The sequence below is a fragment of the Microtus pennsylvanicus genome, chromosome 7 (assembly GCF_037038515.1).
Source record: "Microtus pennsylvanicus isolate mMicPen1 chromosome 7, mMicPen1.hap1, whole genome shotgun sequence".
Classification (NCBI taxonomy): Eukaryota; Metazoa; Chordata; class Mammalia; order Rodentia; family Cricetidae; genus Microtus; species Microtus pennsylvanicus.
The window spans coordinates 78,359,149-78,378,973 of NC_134585.1; the positions used below are offsets into that span (position 1 = coordinate 78,359,149).

At 37.7% G+C, this 19,825-nt stretch overlaps 1 protein-coding gene across 13 annotated transcripts in view; it reads left to right on the forward strand.

Annotated features, from left to right (window-relative positions):
- Pdlim5 (PDZ and LIM domain 5) overlaps positions 1 to 19,825 on the forward strand; it is a 163,642-nt gene that overhangs the window by 32,261 nt on the left and 111,556 nt on the right. For all 13 annotated transcript variants that reach the window (XM_075981222.1, XM_075981206.1, XM_075981210.1 and 10 more), the window contains exon 3: positions 16,136 to 16,287. In XM_075981222.1, coding sequence (XP_075837337.1) covers positions 16,136 to 16,287 — 152 coding nt within the window. The remainder of the gene's footprint in view (positions 1 to 16,135; positions 16,288 to 19,825) is intronic.

A 19,825-nucleotide genomic window follows, 5' to 3' on the forward strand; every position in this document is an offset into this window, starting at 1 on the left:
TTGGCAAACCTCTCACTCCAAAAGTATTTATGATTCATAACAGTACCAAAATTACAGTAATGAAGTAGCAACAAAACTAATTTTATGGGCCTGGAGAGATGAGTCAGTGGTTAAGAGCACTGGTTGCTCTTCAGAGAACCTGGGTTCAATTTCCAGTATCCACAAGGTGGTTTACAATCATCTGAAACTCCAGTTCCAGACATCTTCTGCAGGCATCAGGTGCGCATGTGTGCACATGTGTTGCACACACACACACTAAAACAAAACCCCATACAAATAAAGATAATACAATAATAATCAAGAGTTGTAAAATTTAATGGAATAACAAGGAGTCACCAGGTTGGCCACTTTTCACTTTGGCATTCTACGTGACCAGGAGTCATTCGTTTCCTTCCTTTGAAGAAAATAGGCCCCTGTGATTGACAATTCTGGTTTCTTCAATACTTCCTGGAAGCTGTGCTCCCCACAGTATATGACAAGGTGTATAGGAGAGGCAGTGTCCATGCTGCCTCTGTGAGCACCACTTTCCAGACACTACCATATCTTCAGCTATCCAGAAGTTCTTTGTAATGTTTTTATGGAGACCTTTTTTATATGGCTAATTGGTTAGATCTTTGCCTATTGCTGACCAATTCAAATGCCTCCCCTTCCCCTTTTTCTTTCCAGTTGAATGTTGGGCAGGATGTTTAAGCTCTATATTCATGCCTTGGTCTTTCTGCACTCCTCATCCTGGTGCTGTCCAAGGCCTCTGAACTATCAGTCATCTCAGAAACAGACACAGTTGTTCCTACCAACTTAGAACTTCAAGAACTGGACTTTAGAAGCTGTATGACAGAAATCAGGAATGAGAACAAAATGCCCATTTCATAGTATCACAGTTTAATTGTGCAAGAATCACTACTTTGTGAAATATTGTGCTAAATATTTGACATTGGTTTATTATTGTATTGCTAAAAGTGTTTTTTTTCCATTTTGAATTTTTTCTTTGAAAATTTCATACATGTGTAAACAGAGACTGCTTCTTCGTTTGCCAGCTGCCCTGACTTAAATAATCACACAGAAACTTTATTAATTACAGCGCTGTTTGGCCTAGTAGCTCAGGCTTCTTATTATGTAACTCTTACATCTTAAAATAACCCATTTCTATTAATCTGTGTATCGCCAGGAGGCCGTGGCTTATCAGATAAGGTTCTGGTGTCTGTCTCCTTTAGCAGTTACATGGCATCTCTCCAATTCTGCCTACTCTCTCTTTATCCCTGTTCTGATTTTCTACCTGGCTTTACTCTGCTAAGCCATTGGCTGAAGCAGCTTTATTCTTCAACCAATAAAACAACACATATGCAGAAGGACATCCCACATCATGTATACAATGTGCTTTGGTTCTATCCATTCCCTGCTTTCTCCAACTCTTCCCAGAGAATCCCTCAAATCTCCAGCCTCATGTTCTCTTTTCTTTTTATTTTTGAAAATAACCTACTTAGTCCAAGTATTGCTGCTTATATGTGCATGATTGTGGGTGCTATCAGCAGCCACACCTCCAAAGAAAAATGACTGAGAAGACTGAACATTGTTCTATAGTAGAACCCTTGCCAGAGTCACTGTTAGTGCTTCTTTTCCAACATTGTCTGCTTTTTCTAGCATGTGCTGCACTGCAAACACTTCTAATCAGTAGAAGCTGCTTCCTTCGGTTTTAGGTATATATTATAGCATCACCCCATTGCTCAATAGCACTTTTTGTCTTAGTTCATTTTACTGTTGCAGCAAATGTTTTAGCTGTAGAAATTTATAGCCTGCACCCATTCATAGCTCATGGTTCTGGAGGCTGAGAAGTCCTAGGTCAGGGCACCAGCAGAGTCAGGTCTAATGAAAACTCATTGGTGCTTTATCACCATGTCTCACAAAGCAGAAGACCAAAATGGCTGTCTAGAGGCTCTTTTGTGAGAACACTAATCTTCACCAGGATGTGGCCCCTTTAACCTAACCTTACTTGGTGAAGTCCTCACCACTAAACATCACATGGCAGGGCTAAGCTTCAACACAGGAATTTGGGGGGCTGTAAACATTCAGAGGATAGCATTTGCATGATGTAAACATATACAGTACAGTGAACATAGTATTTTTCCATCTAGGAATAGGACTAACTGCAGCTAAAGATGATAGTTCTACTAAGAAAAGAAAAACCAAAGAAACTATGTATACCATTAACTCTAAAACTTCCTTGATTTTTATCTTTGTCAAACCTTTGTATTTTTATTGAATTTAGGTTTCATTTGTATTTTGTTTTTGGATCCAAATACTGTGTTTTACATTCATCATATTTTGCTTTATCTTGAAGATGTGAAGAACTTTTGGGTCTTTGTTGCAGAGTACAACACACTCTTTTCTACACCATTTTCTCGTGTCCTCAGGTTGATTTGCATTTCTTCTAAATTTACCAAGTTGATTTGGAATGAAGTTGTTAGAAATCAGTGTTGAATCAACTCTAAGAATTGGAATTTGTATTACTGACTTCTCTGATTATGGACTTTTCAATGTGGGAATTTAGAAAAGATACCATTGACTAGATGCCTAAATATATGCGTTAGTCTGCTTTTTTTTATCTCTATGATCAAATACTTGATATTCAAAACTGGGGTTTATTTTGGCCTACTGCTTCAGAGATTTCAATACATATTTTTTCGCTTTGTTGCTTCTGGGCTTGTGGTGAGAACAAAACATCCTGGTGGCAGAAAGGGATGGGGGCAGACCATTGTAGTGGCAGGAACAAGGGGCCAGAGGAATGAATATGTTGTACTTGCTGGTTTCTTCCCCTTTTCATTCCAGATAACCCCCTCCTTTGTCTTGGGAACTCTCACGGCGACATCTAGGACATGTTAGTAATATCTTAATTTAGTCAAATTATCACCAAAATTTAACCGTTACAATATAGTTTTACAATTTTGAATGAAAAAAAGATGAATATATCTAAAATTGATTTGAGTTAAGGTTGGGCCATGTTGTCAACTTTTTGTTTTTATATCCATTCAAGGAGATGATTTTGGTTTGCAGATGGTTTCAATGGAAAATATGATGCCCAGTACTTTCCTTTTTCATTTCTTCCAATGAAAACAAAACACAAGAAACACAATGCTTATTTGAAAAAAAAAAACCCAAAACCCAAAACCTACCATTTCCTACTTCTGAAAACTGGGAGTGGAGCGTGCCTCTGGGTAGCACCCTTCCCCCAGTCTGAAACTTGCCCTAACTGCCTAGTGAGCAGTTAGTGAAAATTTGTTATTATTCTAGTGGTTTTGGACTAGAGCCATTTTTATTCCATAGAATGTGCTATTGACTTAGAAACATTTTGTGGAGTCTATTTCCCATCTGAGTATTTCTCAGTAATAAGCTGTATGTGTCAGCATGTTAGTCTGTGTCTTGCTCCTGCAATCTTACATAGATAGCTGGAGAAATGATAAAATATACTCTTTTGCTTCTGGAATGAGAGTTTCCAAACTTGAATGATAATTTGCTATTCTCTCTTCTTTCTGTCTTGCTTATCCAGAAATAAACTTTTTTTTTTTTTGTTTTTTGTTTTGTTATTTCGAGACAGGGTTTCGCTGTGGCTTTGGAGCCTGTGCTGGAACTAGCTCTGTAGACCAGGCTGGTCTCGAACTCACAGAGATCCGCCTGCCTCTGCCTCCCGAGTGCTGGGATTAAAGGCGTGCGCCACTATCGCCCGGCTCTAGAAATAAACTTAATTAGAATGACCAGCTGAGAATAATAAGTAACTAGTGGCTTACTGAGTGAATTTTCTTAGAAATACATTCTTAATATTTTACTTTTCTGATGTTTATTAAAGAGATATTAGCATAATGTTAATTTGTAAGCTAAAAGGGTAAACTAACATTTTAAAAGTGAGTTCTTTAAAACCTTTTTCTATCTGATCCTTGTCAATTTAATGCAGAAACAGAAAGTGTAGCAATAAAAAACTGTCTAGTACACTGCCTGGTGATTATTTAGTCAGTGGGTAGGGACGTATATGTTTTATCCGCCCATTATTCCTACTCAGACTTTAAAGAATGTAACTGTATATTACTCTTCTCTTTCTGCAGAGCTATACCTGTACATAAAGGTAGTTTGTGTAGTGTGGTATAGTTAATGTTCACATCAACCATTTGCTCAAAGAATGGAACCCATGTCTGACAGCTAACTCCAGCTCCTTAAATTATTGCAATAGTCTCTCACTAAACTTGGAGCTCGCTGATTTGGCCAGACTGCCTGCTTAACAAACTTTAGGGATTTGCTTGTGTGGCCCCCACCTCCCACCTGCTACTGAGATGCTTGCCACCGTGGCTGGCTTTTCACTGGGAGCTAGGGATCTGAAGTCACTTTCTTACACTTGTGCGGCAACCCGTTTTTGCCAATTAAGACATCTCCCTAGCTGCCAAAGGCTCAATGTTAGAATATCTTAGTCCTCTGTAGCCTTTCTCTATTCTGTTTTTCTCTCTCCCCCCCCACTTGCTCGCTCTCTCTCTCTCTCTCTGTCTCTCTCTCTCTTCTTCGCTCTCTCTCTTCTTCGCTCTCTCTCTCTCTCTCTCTTGTTTTTTTGGGATAGGGTTTCTCTGTAACTTTGGAACTTGCCCTGGAACTAGACCAGGCTGGCCTTGAACCACAGAGATCCCCCTGCCTTTGCCTCCTGAGTTCTGGGATTAAAGGTGTGTGCTACAACTGCCCAGCTCTGTTTCTCTTTTTATCTGTCTGTCAGTGTGTTTATCGTTTGCTTCTTTTTTCTTTACATGGGTGAGTTTAAGTTGTGTTTATTGTTGTATCACCAAGCTGGGACAGCCTGAAACATGATAGACAATAAATGCTTGCTCATTCTTTATCTCTACCTAGTTCTCATGCACTTTAGTGCAAGTATAGTGAATGTGTTAGGACATAATGCAGTATTAAAAGCCTGAATAGACAAGGGAATAATTTGTACGGTCCACTTAAGCTCATGTGCACCATTTAAAAAATATCTTCATTTAGCTGGGCAGAGGTGGTGGAAGCCTTTAATTCCAGCACTGGGGAGGCAGAGGCAGGAGGATCTCGGTGAGTTCCAGGCCAGCTGGTCTACAAGAGCTAGTTCCAGGATAGGCTCCAAAGCTACAGAGAAACTCTAGGCAGTTTGGATGCTCACCTTACTAGACCTGGATAGAGGTGGGTGGTCCTTGGACTTCCCACAGGTCAGGGAACCCTGATTGCTCTTCGAGCTGATGAGGGAGGGGGACTTGATCGGGGGAGGGGGAGGGAAATGGGAGGCGGTGGCGGGGAGGAGGCAGAAATCCTTAATAAATAAATAAATTAAAAAAAAACTATGGATCATGACAACCATATGGGATTACATAACTAAATGGGACTGTTGTGAGAAACTTGACACTAGTAAATGGCTTCTGGATGTGCAGAGAATAAAAGTCAATTAAAAATTGAAAAAAAAAGAAAGAAAGAAAAAATATCTTCATTTAGTAACATTCTAGCTTTTTATCCTGCCCCCCCTCCATGCTTCATTTGAAGTGGTTTTTCTATTCACCCATTTTATACATTTTCTACTTTAACTAATATAGACATCCCAGATCTTTCCATAACTTCCTTTGATTCCTGGATATTGAAATTTATCTTGTTTTTAATAGGGTCTCTCTTATATAGCCCTGACTATTTTGAAACTCATTGTGTAGACCATGCTGGCTTCAATTTCACCTACGTCTGCCTTCTGTGTGCTGGGATTCAAGGCATACACTAGCATGCTTGGCTAGTCTTGATTCTTACTCACTTATAATATTAATTTTGTGGCTGTCTTTGAACAGTTTCATAAAATCTTAGTGTTTGGTTGTATGGCTGGTTTTAACGATTTTATACCAATCCCAAGAATTTTCCCAGTATAATGTTTTGCAATAGGAAAATATGAATAATATATATTAAGCATTTGGGCAGGGATTAAAATTATTACCATGAATATAGCTTCTAATGGTAATGGCAATTAGATAAATGAAAGATTATCACTGTAAAGTATTTATTATCTTAGAGTTGAAAGAGATTCTAGAGTTATTTTATCCTGCTGTCCCATATGGCTCAGCAGAATTCAGACAAATGTAGTGACTTGCTTAGAGGCACAGATCTGTTAATGGCTGACCTAGAACAGCCCTCAAGTTTCCTTGTAATAAAATGTTGGCTGGATGTTGGTTATCATACAAGTACATACGGCTTGTGATATTATAATTGGCCACACATACTCTGGACATGTTAGTGTCATCTGAAATTGAATTGTGCATATGAAGTTCACCTTGATAGATGTACAATATTTTTCCACTCTATGTTTGACATGAACAAAATGCCTTTTATTTATACTATAGTAGATGCTTATTCTGTTTAATCCATAGACTGAAAGGGAAGATGTGATATGATCTTTTCTTAGGAGCAGCATGCTTGCAGTTTGGTCTGTAGAGCAGCAGCTATGTGGACAGCCTTGACATATGGAAATGGAGAGTAACTATTTATAAAGTTTTGTAGTAGTTGGACAGGATAAGTGTGTGTGCGCGCGTGTGTGTTCGTGTAGCATAGATATCTGGAGTGAGTACTCTTATTTTTACAGACATGTATTCTGAATTATTGCTGTGTGATAATCTAGGGAGAAAGTGGACTCTAGGCACAAGCAGTCTGAGGAGTTTTAGCTTTGTGTAGAGAAGCAGTTCCCTGTGAAGAGTGAGATTATATAAAACAGATCCCTGTGAAGAGTGAGATTATATAAAACAGCAGACGAGAGAAAGGGCTGTGTCCTTTTTAATACTTGTTGTCAGGATTGAATGCATTGCTTTATTGGAATAGTTATTAGATATTTATGTTATTAAGACTGTAGTTTTAAAAATTTTAAATATTTTTAAAGCTACGCTATCTCTTTATTTCATGAAAAAATCTTTTCACCATTAAAAATAAATATTCATTCTTCTTTTAGCATTCGTAAATTTTCCTGACATTAGTGGAGTTTTATCTTGAGACATCTGAAGATGGTTTCTTATGGGTTATGGGGAATTTTCTCCTTGCTTTACCAGTATGCTGGTACTAGTGGTTAGGAGCCACACTTTGAAAAACTCTGTTCTAAGATTTCATTAAATCATAAGTTCTTCTGTTTTGGGGTCATACATGCTTTGAGAATTTGGGGAAAGTTTCACTAGTTGGAAAATACGTATATGCTTGCATGTGTTTTCAGATGGCCTGTGAAAAGAACTTGCTGGATGAAGGAGGAAATCTGCAATATCTGGTTATCCTTTTTAATCTGTTCCAGGGCAAACTGGAATTCATTAATTCTGTTTAACCTTTTAAGTTATGTTAATTGTGACTTTGTTTTTGATTTTTTAAAAAGCCTTTTCTCTAATTATTCCAGATAGGAACACTGGTTTTTCTATTTGTGACAAGTTTACTTACTTATGAGATGTTAGTGGGTGCATTTTTCTTATAAACAACCAAACCTTTACATTTCTGGTAGACTGATGTTTACATACTAATTGCAAAATGCATGAAATCTTTGGGCATAGACACACAAATTGGCTATAAAATGCAACTACTAATGCAGTATTTCAGAAGTAAAGCACAACTTAAGAAGACGTGTGTGTTTTATTTGGATGTGGTGGGATAGAATAAGAAGTGGTGTCTAGTGAGCCGGTAATAGCATAGGTCTTGTGTTTGAATTAGGTGGTTCAGGAACTGCATAGGCTAGAGACGTAAGCGCTGGCTCACCTCTGTTTGGTTTGTAATTCATACTGACACATACTTTGAGGTATTCTCTTTGCTGCTTCCATATAAGGTATTTTCTCCTAACTTTTGGGTAAAGTTGCTTACGGTTTGACTCACAAACCAAAAGACAGAACCCATAGTTAAAGTGCTTGCATGAGTCAGAGTCTTATTTTTTTATTCAGTGAGGATGTCAGGGATTGCTTGGTAGCTCTGCCTTTCTCCTGTTCCAGCCTATAAAGAGCCAAGTCATTTTATTTAAAAGAAAAAGGCATCAAATACAAAGCAAGCTCAAGCTTTAAAGGGATACAATCAGTTAGCCATCTGGTAGTCTACTTTCTATTGCTGTATCAAGATTTTTGGTTTGGGGTATTTTATAAAGGTCAGAATTTGATTTAGTTCATAGTCTTGAAACACATTAAATCTTTGAGCCTAAATTTGTAGGATATAAAAAAAGTGAACCTTTGTATGCTTATATTTTTTTGGGTTTGGTAGAATAGATTAAGAAACTATTTCAACAAATGAAGGAAAATATAGTCCTTTTCTAAAGCCAATATCAGCAGACTTGGATTAGTTTTGGAGAATGAAAGTTCAGAATTAGGCTACATTTCAGTGAAGGCCTTCTTGTCTGGGTAGCCGTGTGGTAGATGGCATCATGTGGTGAGTGAGTAAGTATGTAGTAGGAAGTCATGTGACAAGATGGGAAGCAGGGGGCTATGCCCAGCCTTGCTCTAAGCTTGTTCTTGTGGAATCTGAGGGTTCACAGGAAGCCCTCTGAGGACAGTGTGCCAGCAGTGCTTCCAGGATGTAAACCACAGCCACCCCATCACAGCTTCCAAACCAGTGACAGTCATATTAAAAAAGCCTTTAGCAGCATTTGAAGACTACTTCATGTACTGACATTATACAATAACATAAGACGGACATGAAGTAATCTACTGTAATAGTGTAAGATAGAGTAACAAGGATTAGAGTGACAGTAAGCAGGTTGGGATTTGAGAAAAGCCTCAGTGAATTCTTTTTAAAGCAATACTTAATGATCTTTTATTTATTCATTTACGTTTTACTTTGCTTCTTTTTGGCTTTTTAGCCTCTAACTGCTAATAAAACACCTGGCATTTTATTTGCGATATTGATGCTAGGGTGTCATTCACTCATCGTTGGCAAGAAAACAAGTTCTCGGGTATAAATAATGGCCTTTTACATTCTTGCGTGTTTTTGAGAGTTGATGTGGGAACAAACTACATTATAGTATCGACCTGGGAAATGCACTGGAGACAGGTTCTTAGAAGGTTTCCACCCTAGACCCATGGTTTTGGATTCAATTTTTAAATTCTGTAAGAGATATAGTGCATATTAGAAAATATATTTTAAAACAAAATTAAACCTTACTTATTAATTAGATTAAAAATCCCAAAATCTCCAATTCTTTGCCTCAAGAAAATCCTATTCATCAGATAGATAGAACTTTTTACCACCACCCCCTCACCCCTCAAATGTGGTTTTCATAATTGCATTAGAAAAACACTAGCTTTTATTTTCCCATGGTTTGGTTCTCATGGTTTTTTGACATGGGAAACTAGCGTTCCTTTCTGGAACTATCATATTTATTGTTCCTTTTTTACGTTTACTGAGTTGTTGGCATTCCTGCCATACTGGTGGTGCTAGGGTCATGTGTTTCCAAGCATTCCGAGTTTGTTGAAAATATGCAGAAGGCAGAAAGCTTGGGCTTGGTAATGTCTCATTGTGTAGGTATATGTCTCCCTACATGCTGTCTTCATTACAGGACACTTTCCAAAATAAGTTTGCTTCAGACTAACAATAACTGCTATGTTTAGTGAAATTCTGAAGTCCAAGTGTTGTTATGTCTATTTTAAAGATTTCTACGGTGAACTTGGGCTTACATATTTTCTGTGTATCATATCTGTGCTGGTGTTTTCTGACTTTTTAAACTGCTACTCAGTTTCCAGTTAAAGGAAGAAAAGGTTTTTCCTTGTTTGTTGAGCATGTCTTCCAATTTGGAAACGTAAATTTCATTAGAGAATTCTAAGACCGAGTCTCTACTGTAGCCAGGCCTTGCACAGTTAAGCAGCTGAGTAGATCACTGTCAAGGGGGGACTCTTAGGAGGTAGACTGCATGGATGGTCTGTGCTCAGAGTGGATTGGTAGGGTTTTTTAAGTGGAAGCTTTGTTTCTGTGAGGAAGGTGCCCTCCAGTGTTGGCAGCTCTAGCTGGGTAGGGGTGACAGGGCAGTGTCAGCCTTCAGAAGTCATGAGGAACTTTTTAGTGGTAAGATAGTCTTTTAACCCGCATCTGCGGGAGATCCATCTTGTCTTGGTAGTTTGCCTGTCGCAGGTGTTTTCTTTCATTTAATTGTATAAAGATGCAGTGCTGCTTTTTTCTCTTCCCTTAAACAGTTTGTGGACCAAACACTTCTGGAACCGTGTATTTGCAAGAAAACTAAAGTTTAGGTACTTGTAGTTTTTAAGTTTACTTAGGTTCTTACGTAAAATTTTTTATTACGTAAAATTCTTAAATAAATTAAAAAGCTACTTAACTTCAATGATATAAATATAGCTGTAGAAACACTGGCTGTAAATCATACTAATTATAGCCATATGTATTATTTTTCCAACATCTATCAAGATGTGAAGGACTTCTGTTTAACTTACATAGTTTGTATATGTGTATGTGGATACATATTGATAGACAAGGTTACGTGTGTTTCCTGTCCCTGGGTGCCTTTCCCTTGTTGTCCTGGCTCCCTCTTCACCTTCTGTGATAAGTACCCTATTGTTTTATGTTCTCCTCCGTGTTTTATGCTTTGCTTTACTTTTAATCCTTCTCTCACCTTTTACTCAAGGTTTCTTCTCCGGCATCCACTTAGAATCTGTTAGCCTCTTGGTACAATGATGCACTTAATTCTTACGTGAAGCCAGTGATAAGTTATCACCATACTGTGGTGATGGAGTTTGGCACTCTGATTGGAGTTGTAGAAAGCAGGACAGGAAGATGCTCCAGTAGACCAGGAAAGACAACAGTAGACAGGTTTTCCATTAGGACACCAGCTCACAAAACATGTCACAGAGACTTATTATTAATTATGACAGCTTGGCCTTAGCTTAGGCTTGTCCAACTAGCTTTTATAACTTAAATTAATCTGTATTTTAAATCTCTGTTCCTGTCCGTGTCTCGGTTACCTTTATTCTGTAGCGTCCAGTCTGTTTCCCTAACTTTTGGCTAGAGATTCTGTCTTCCTTCTTCCCAGAGCTCTCTCTGTCCAGAAACCCTGCCTATATCTCCTGCCTAGCTACTGGTTGTTTCGCTTTTTATTAAACCAATCACAGTGACAAATCCTCACACAGTGTAAAGAATATTTCAGAACAGACTTATGAGTGAAGGAAAGGAATAGTTGGCCTTTCTTTTAGGAAGGGAAGGGAAAGACAGAAGCAGATCTGACCAATATGAATAATAAGGTTTAATCATATGAACTTATAAGAAAAATAGAGAAAATTTATTGTGTGATTTGACATGTATTAGCATTATGGTTGTCAGTAAGTGGCTCCATGAGGCATACAGAATTTTACTCATCATTTTCAAAGATAGCTGGAGCTTAGAGAGGTTAGGGCAGGTGACACAGCCAGCAAAGAGAGTGTGAATATGGACTCTTTATTGTCTCTCTTCAAAGCCTGTGCTCAGTAATGCATGAATGTACCAAGTCGTTCAACCAGTTGGAAGCTCTTTTTCTCAGGTGCAGAACAGACCAAGAGTACCTGACAGCAATAAAGAATATTGAAGGGTGTCCTGAAGTTTCTCACAGTTGATGTTCAGTAAATAGTACTATTTGCTTTATGACTCCCTCCTTTCTTAGAACAGTAAAAGACACATGAGCTACCTCCTACAGTGCTGGAGGAAGGGTTACTGTTGGGTATTTCCAGTGAAATAAGATGAGCTGAGGGAAGCCCACGGCTTTCATTCTGTTTTCCACATACCTCAGGCCATCTCTGTTCTCTACTTAGTGAAGTCTGCATTTCTTTTTAAGAGGAAAATGTAATGCATAATTACAGATAATGGGTTAAAATTCACCTATTCCTATAGAGTAGTGATGATTGACCCTTACCCTCTAAGTAAAGATACTGATTTCCTAGCACACAGTGTCCTGTATTGTCTCCTTTTCAGTGCTGGCAAGCAGAATTGAATTCAGAGCTAGTCCCAATGTGTGCAGCCATGTTAGCTAGCCACCTCAGAGAGACCAGATAGTGAAGAATCTTTAAAGAAACATGTAGCTACAATTAATCCTACGGAAAATTGGCTAACAGTGCCGACAGATGGATAGAAAGAGTAAAGGGAGAAGCATTTCCCTGTCGTTAGTTTGATTTATATTGAGCTTGACTCAGGAACCTCTGATGGCTGTGTATTCCTACACATTGTGTCTTTACAGAGAACGGGCAATTGCTGTATAACACGCACAGGGTACACTGGTGACAGGAAATAGTTACTACTTCAAATAAATGTAGCTCTTCAGACTTTTTTACACGTTGTAAAAGATGAACTCTATAAATAGTGAGTGACCCTAGCTGTTCACTAACTGATGAATAGAAAATGAAAATATGGCATATTTACAGTTACTTCTCAGCTAGTAAGAAAAGTAAAATTAGTGGGTAAGAAGGTGGACCTGGAGAAAATCCTGACTGAGATAATCCAGGCCTAGAAAGATAAACATTGTATGTTTTCTTTCATTTATGAGTGTTAGGTATGTGCTTTTCATTTGGAATACTCCCAGAGGTCAGGAAATCACTAGGGGTCATGATGGGTTCTTTTAAGGGAAGGAGAAGGCACTGGTGTAAGGTCTTAAAAGAAAATTATGGACAGGGAGGGATAAATTGGTGTTAGGGAGGGGAGGACAGGCTAGAAGATAAAAACTGGGAGGGATAAGTGACACTAAAGACTTCAGAGAAGCCATATGAAAACCTACTCCTGTAGATGCTTCCTAAGATGTATCCACACATACATAAAGAATTAAAATGAATTATAAGGATTAGGATGGGACAACAGTGACCCTAAACAAATAAAGACCCAGTCCCAGAAATAGTTGTTAGCCTTTGACATCCCCCGAGCCCCCAGCCACTTCAGGCTATTATTGCCTGTGCTTTTAGTTTCCCTCCACAACTTGCCAGCTCATTTTCCTTTTGCCAATAGTGCTGTAACAGTGTGTGAGCTGTATAGAACAGTTTTATTTAGGATTACCATTCTGGAAGTCCAGGGTTAAAGGGCCACATGTGGTGATGGCATTCTTTCTAATAAACCCCCATGGTGTGCAGAGAGGATGTCACTTGGGAAGGCAGGAGTGGCTGGGCAGACTCCATTTCTGTTCATTTTATATCCGCCAGGATTTTATAATGGGAGCCCTATCCTAATGACCATATTGAATCCTAATCACAAAGGGCTCAACTTCAAACATCATAGTCAGGTTAAGTTTCACAATGAAGATTAAATCTCAGCACATAGATCTTTGGGGATACATTCATACCGTATTTAAACCTCAGCAACCACCATTTTTGAAATGTGCAACTAGACAATAGGTGAGATTGAGGTGAAAGATGATCAGGGTGTGGTCAGAAAAGGAAAAGAACAGGACCGACAACATTTAGTTATTTTCCTATGTGTGGTACTCAAGAAAGAGATAGAATTCATGAAGCTGTATGAGATTTTTATGTTTTATAACCTAAAAGTAAGGGCAAGATAAAGACAGGCCTGAGAGAATGCTGGGAAGTCAGTTGTGAACATTTTGAGACTATGCTAGGATCTCGCCATATAGTAGGCATATGGAGCCAGGGACCATAAAAGTTTTATTGATCCTGTTTTGACAGTATATTCTTTCTGCATCATGTCTTTCCTTTGTATAAGTTCTGGAAAGAAAGTATTTAGATTGTTTCTGTTTAGCATATTTAAAACAAGTGCCACAGGCTTTCCTGCTTGTGTTTTAAGCGTGTGAGGATGCTGAGGTAATTGTGCTGAATATCTATTTCTGGTTGTTTATTTTACTTGTATGCTTGTTCCCCTTGACCAACATGAAGTATAGGATGAGCTGTTTAATTTATGGTTGCCTTCATCATCTGGATTATGAATTTTAATGTATTTGCTTATTTTAATAGGGATTAGCTGTCCCTTTGTATTTTGGGCTAATTTTTATTTTGTGATGAGACCTGTAACTTTGTAATGGTAGTTTGCATATAGATGAACTTTACGAGCTGTAGGATGCGAAGACTTTAAGATCATCATTTCTGTAACTTCCACAGTTCTCGTGACAGCAGTCTAAGGTCTAGTGAATAGTAATAACTAGCCTTTACCAAGTTGTTATCTCATGTAATCGTGTAACAATCCTTTAAATATGTGAATAGACCTCCCCAAATCACATACAAGGGGGCTGGGGGAAATGGCTCAGCAGTTAAGAACACTGGCTGCTCTTTGAGAGGACATAGGTTCAATCCTCAGCACTCACATGACAGCTCAAATCTGTCTGTAACTTCAGTTCCAGGGAAACTGGTTCCCGCATACATACTTCAAGGCAAAACACCAATATATATAAAATAAAAATAAGCAAATTATTTAAAAAATATCACATACAAAGTAATGGCATGGTTGGTCTCAACAACTGTTTCCTGTGTAAATGTGCCTCACAGTTTCTATAATCTAGTTTTGTGTAGTTGAGATGAATATTAATGTATTTTCTAATCTTGAGTAAATGTTTTCTTTTATATTTAAATTAATAAAAGGAAATACATTACATTAGCTTACATATTATTTAGCACAGTGAAATCATGTTAGTAGAATGCATGCTTAGTGAAATGCTGGGTTATGATGAAATATCATATTTGTCAGTTTATTGCTCAGCACAGTTTTCTTGAATTTTAGATCTAAATGATTACTTTTGTGCAATGGGATATATCTGCCTTAAGGAAAGAATTTGAAAACTGATAATATGGAAAACCTAAATGAACATAATGTACTGTATTTATTTTTTTGTCTCAAATTATATAATACAGCACTCAGTTCTTGTTAAACTAAGAGTTTGTTTTGTTTTCTTTCTTTGTTTTAATTAGTATTTTTTTTTTTACAAAATTTCTTTTTAAGCCTAGACAACAATAAGGACCTTAAGAGAGACATTCATAGATCTAATCTACATGGGTAATAGAAAAAGACAAGACCTCCTGAGTAAATTGGGAGCATACGGACTTTGGGAGAAGGTTGAAGGGGAGGGGAGAGGCAGGGAGGGCAATAGAGAAAATGTAAAGCTCAATAAAAGTCAATAAAAATATACTATGATGATGGGAAATGTTTTTAACTTAAGAGCTAGCTACTTAAGTATTTTTAAGTGTACAATTAAGCTGTATTAATTGTATTCATAGTGTTATGTAGTTGCCGTCACAGTCTATTGGAAATTTTTATTGTCTCAAATAGGATCGCTATAACATCTTACTGGTTACTATTTGATTTTGTCATGGTCCATCTATCTTTAGCCACCTATATAATGTAATAATCATAATAATCTGCTTAGACTAATGAATGTTGAGCTTGTCATGGTTAGAATGGTTCCTTTTGTTGGTATTTGTTTGATATTTCTATCTATTATGAAAACTGCATTGTTTTTCTACATATTGTAGTTTTATATTTACTTTCTAGAGGCAGTTAAGCACATATATTTGCAGCTTGTAGGAGATCAAACTAAATGATGTAAACATTCAAACGTTTTTATTGAGTATCCAAAGAAACACTGGGGGTTAAGGATTGTGATACACAAAAAAGTCTGGCAGTCTCAAATCAATGCATTTCCTCTCCTTTCTGTTAGACGCCTAGAGCAGGAAGCACACCCAGTAGAAAAGATACTTGGCCCTGTGATCTAACAGAAGTTAATCCGCAAATGCGGATGTAAGCTGGACTCAGGAGAGGGAGGATGCCAAGATCCTCCTTTCATGTGTGTGTGCAAACAGAAATGCAACAGTTTTAAAGAGTTTCAAAACCTATGTTTAAAATTAATACTTTGTTTTAGATTTTATTCCTTTTCTTTTGCTAAAACACAAAATTTTCATGGATACTTTGCTTCTCTTTCTGTTTCTTAACCATCACACACTACTATTGCATAGTAAATAAATAACGAAATTATAAGAGACCATTTTAGAATATTTTAGAATATTGTTTGTTTTTAATAATTTAAGAAAAAGCATGACAACCATTTCAATGTAACTTCTTTTATCAAGCAAGATAATTTTATGTTGCTCTAATAATATATTAATACAGTTTTTTTTGTATTAACAAAGTGTAATTTTATCTACATTAGTGTTCTTGTGTTTTAAACAGTGATGTTTCTAATAGCGTTTATTTATTGCAGTTGAAAGATGGTGGCAAGGCATCACAAGCGCATGTAAGAATAGGCGATGTGGTCCTCAGCATTGATGGGATTAGTGCACATGGAATGACTCATCTTGAAGCCCAGAACAAGATTAAGGGTTGTACAGGCTCCTTGAATATGACTCTGCAAAGGTAAGATGAATTTTGTTGCTGAGAGAGAACTCAACCCTGAGAAACTATTTCTGTATGTTTGATTCATGCTATGCAAGAAGAAGTTTCTACACTGCTGTTTCAGGTAAATAAATAAAAAGTATAGTGGCTCTTCAATTGGATATTCCTGCAGCATGTGAATTGGTGAAAACTTTGAGGTATTTTTCATATCATCCACATCTTCATGAACATTGCTTTTATGGTTTTGAGAATTCAAGAATTCTTAAAAACTTTCAGTAGGGCTCAGGTTAAGAATTCTTACTGTAGGATAAAAATTTCTTATTCTGAGCAATATATTAGGGTAGGGCCTTTATGGTATGGTTTGACTTTCTCTAGTGTCTTTTCACCTTTATTATTAAGACTGGACTTTTAAATATTATGACTTTTTGTTTGTTGTTGTTAAAGTATTCTGTCTGCAACAATAAATTGTACACTTACTGATGATGATAAGCCCGTGTTTTGAGAATCCCAACCATGGGCCTGCTTTGCAGTCACTGTATCACAGTGCTGTTAGAAGCAGTGTTGGCCACGCTGAATCAGTCGTGGATACGAGGATCTGCGGTGTATGCAGTTGAGCTCCCTGTTATTGTCTCATATTTACTGTGAGAGGCACTGCAGCATCTCTGGCTTAGCATGGAGGAGAATCAGCCTCTGAACTTTATGTATAAGGATGGAGCCTGATCATTACCAGGTCATAAAGTCCTGGTTTTAATGACTTCTATTAGGAAATAATAGTATTTTTATTTTTTGAGAATTCATGCATGCATACGATATATTTTGATTATTACCCCCCAGCCCTCCCTAAGTGGGTGATAGCATACCTACCCCTGAAACAACTTCACCTCAGTCTGTCCCATCATCTCGGGGAGGCAGGACCCTCCTCCCCACCTGGCATCAGGGAAAATTTTTAGTACTTATAGTTACTTAGATTTATAGATCTAGTTTGTTGTGTTATAATTGTCTAACCAATTGGACCTTTGCGTTCTTGTAAGTTGCAAAAAAAATTTTTAGTGCTACCACTGAATCAGCAGTTATATATACATAAATTTTTGATAGCTATACATTTTAATCGATGGAAAGATAATCTGTGAATAATAAAACCAGTCTAATGCTAATGTTTTCTTTTCCTACTGCTGGTCTATAGAAGCATGCAACATAAGCATTATTACTGATTAAATGAAGATACACATTTTTCTTCACAGGCGTTTGTGCCAAGTTTGATTTTGAAGGGAAACAGTAGTTAAGTTTGTCTGAGATATCAAGAGTATAAAACACACAGATATGATGATGGCTACTTCTTACGCCCTAAACTGACTTCATTTAGCTGCATAAGCTCTTTTGTGGGCTTTGATCATTTTTAATACCAGCCTTCCTGTTTTCACATTGTCCTCTTTATTTTATAATCCAGACACTAGATTCCTTATTTTTATAAACCAGGATTCAGTACTTTGTTTTCTTTTGAAAACACTGAGTCTCATAAGAATAGATGAAAACCAGATGTTACCCTGTTTGGATGCATTTCCAACTCCAGCCGTCTGCTACTAGCTCTAATAAAGCTACGGAAGCACAAAAATCTGACTAACATAAAACCAGCTCAATATTATAAACATTTGGGGGTTCTGTTCTGTTGAATTTTATCTTTTTTTTTCCAACATTGAGATTCAGGGACCCAGAATATAAGAATTTTAGATTTCTGTTTTAATTAATTGTAATTTTTCTTTATGTTCCTAAATATATATTGTATAAGATGAGTGCTTTAATTTGTGCATGTGTGTATGTGCAATGTCTCTGTCTCTCTCTGTGTGTATGGGTGTGTAAGTAAGTAAGTTAGATTCACCTCGACTCTCATTCCCCAGGTTCCACCTACCTTGTTTTTTTCAGTTTTCGTTGTCTTGGTACTCATCTGTTAGACCTACCTGAACTGTTAGGGAGTTTTTACATCCCCAGTGCTGGGATTGTAAGTATGGACCATCACTCCTGGCTTTTTTCATGAGTTCGGAGGGTCAGCTAGGTCCTTTGGCTTGTGTGTCAATCACTTTGTTGACAAAATTATCTCTCCAGGCCTAATATGGAAATTTTTCAAAGTGTATGACATAACATTGACAGTTCTACTGGAAAAGTGCTTTTGCTTTTTAAAGAGAAAATACAACACTGAAAAACTGTCATTGAGTCTTTCCAACTACGGCCCATCTCTTTTTTAGTTCTTTTTCTTGTGTCCCAGCAAATATTCTGAACTTGAGTACTGTCATTAACTGCTTTTTTACGAGTCAGACTGTTCTGAATTCCTCTTCCATACTGAATTACCCACAATGGTATTTGGCTATGGGACTCCTTTTTTAATAAACAGTTTTCTTTGTGAATATGGAATATTCTGTGCAGATTCACCTTAGTCCTATTTTCTTAGAACCAGAGTGTGAGAATAAGACTTCTTCCCATAAGAGCTTTCTTTTAAATGTTACTTACAAGACAGCGAGTGGAGCAGGATTTGGAGGCAGGAGGAGCTCACTTGGACAAAGGTGTGATTTCATAGGGATACCTACCTTCTTGTGTTGTCTGAGGTTTCTGTCCTGCCTGGTCCTGCAGTCATTCAGTCCCAAAGAATCACACAGAGGTTTACATTAATTATAAACTGATTGGCCCAGTCTCTCAGTCTCTTCTTATTAATTAATTCTTATGACTTATATTAGCCCATAATTTTTGTCTGTGTTGGCCATGTGGCTTGGTACCTTTTTCGGTGAGGCAGTCACATCTTGCTTCCTCAGCGGCTGGGTCACAACTGGAGACTGAGTTTCCTTCTTTCCAGAATTCTCCTGTTCTCATTGCCCTGCTTCAACTTCCTTCCTGGTCCCCCTGCCTATACTTCCTGCCTGGTTACTGGCCAATCAGCATTTTTTTTAAAAAAAATAATACAAGTGACAGAATAAATGACCATTGTCCCACAGCATTCTTGGATCTAGCAGGAAGCTGGGGAACAAAATGCAGCTTACTTTTTTTTGCCTTGAATCAGGGAGCTGGCTGGGCTTTGCTTTCCTGTTTTGCCTGTGTTAGTTTTTGGTGGGTAGCTATCTTGGAGGAGCTAGGAGAGGAAGGGAGGGTTAAAAGGTAGTTTAATTTTGTTCCACAGAAAGTTACTGCCCTGAACATTTAGGAGCATTGAAGGAAGCCCTAGGGCTTTGGTGTGCTGAGAGACAGGCCTGGCAGCAGCCTATTGTAAGGTTTCTGCCCGCACCTGAGGCCTCTGCTTAGAAGGTTATGCTCTCGTTTTATTAGGGTTGGCCTGTATTCTCTGATCACTATTGCTCATTACTGAGTGCCCTCCATTCTGTTTGACAGAGGTTTCTCACATGTCTTTTTGCTGCCTCATCAATTTCTTTTTGTCTGTTTGCTACCAATGCCTTTGCTATTATGTCTACAAAACCTGTTTGGAGCTTCATCTCCTGCTGTGCTAGTTTGCTTTCCGGTTGCTGTGACAAAACATTGATCCAAAACAACTCCAGGACAGAAAGGTTTATTTGACCCA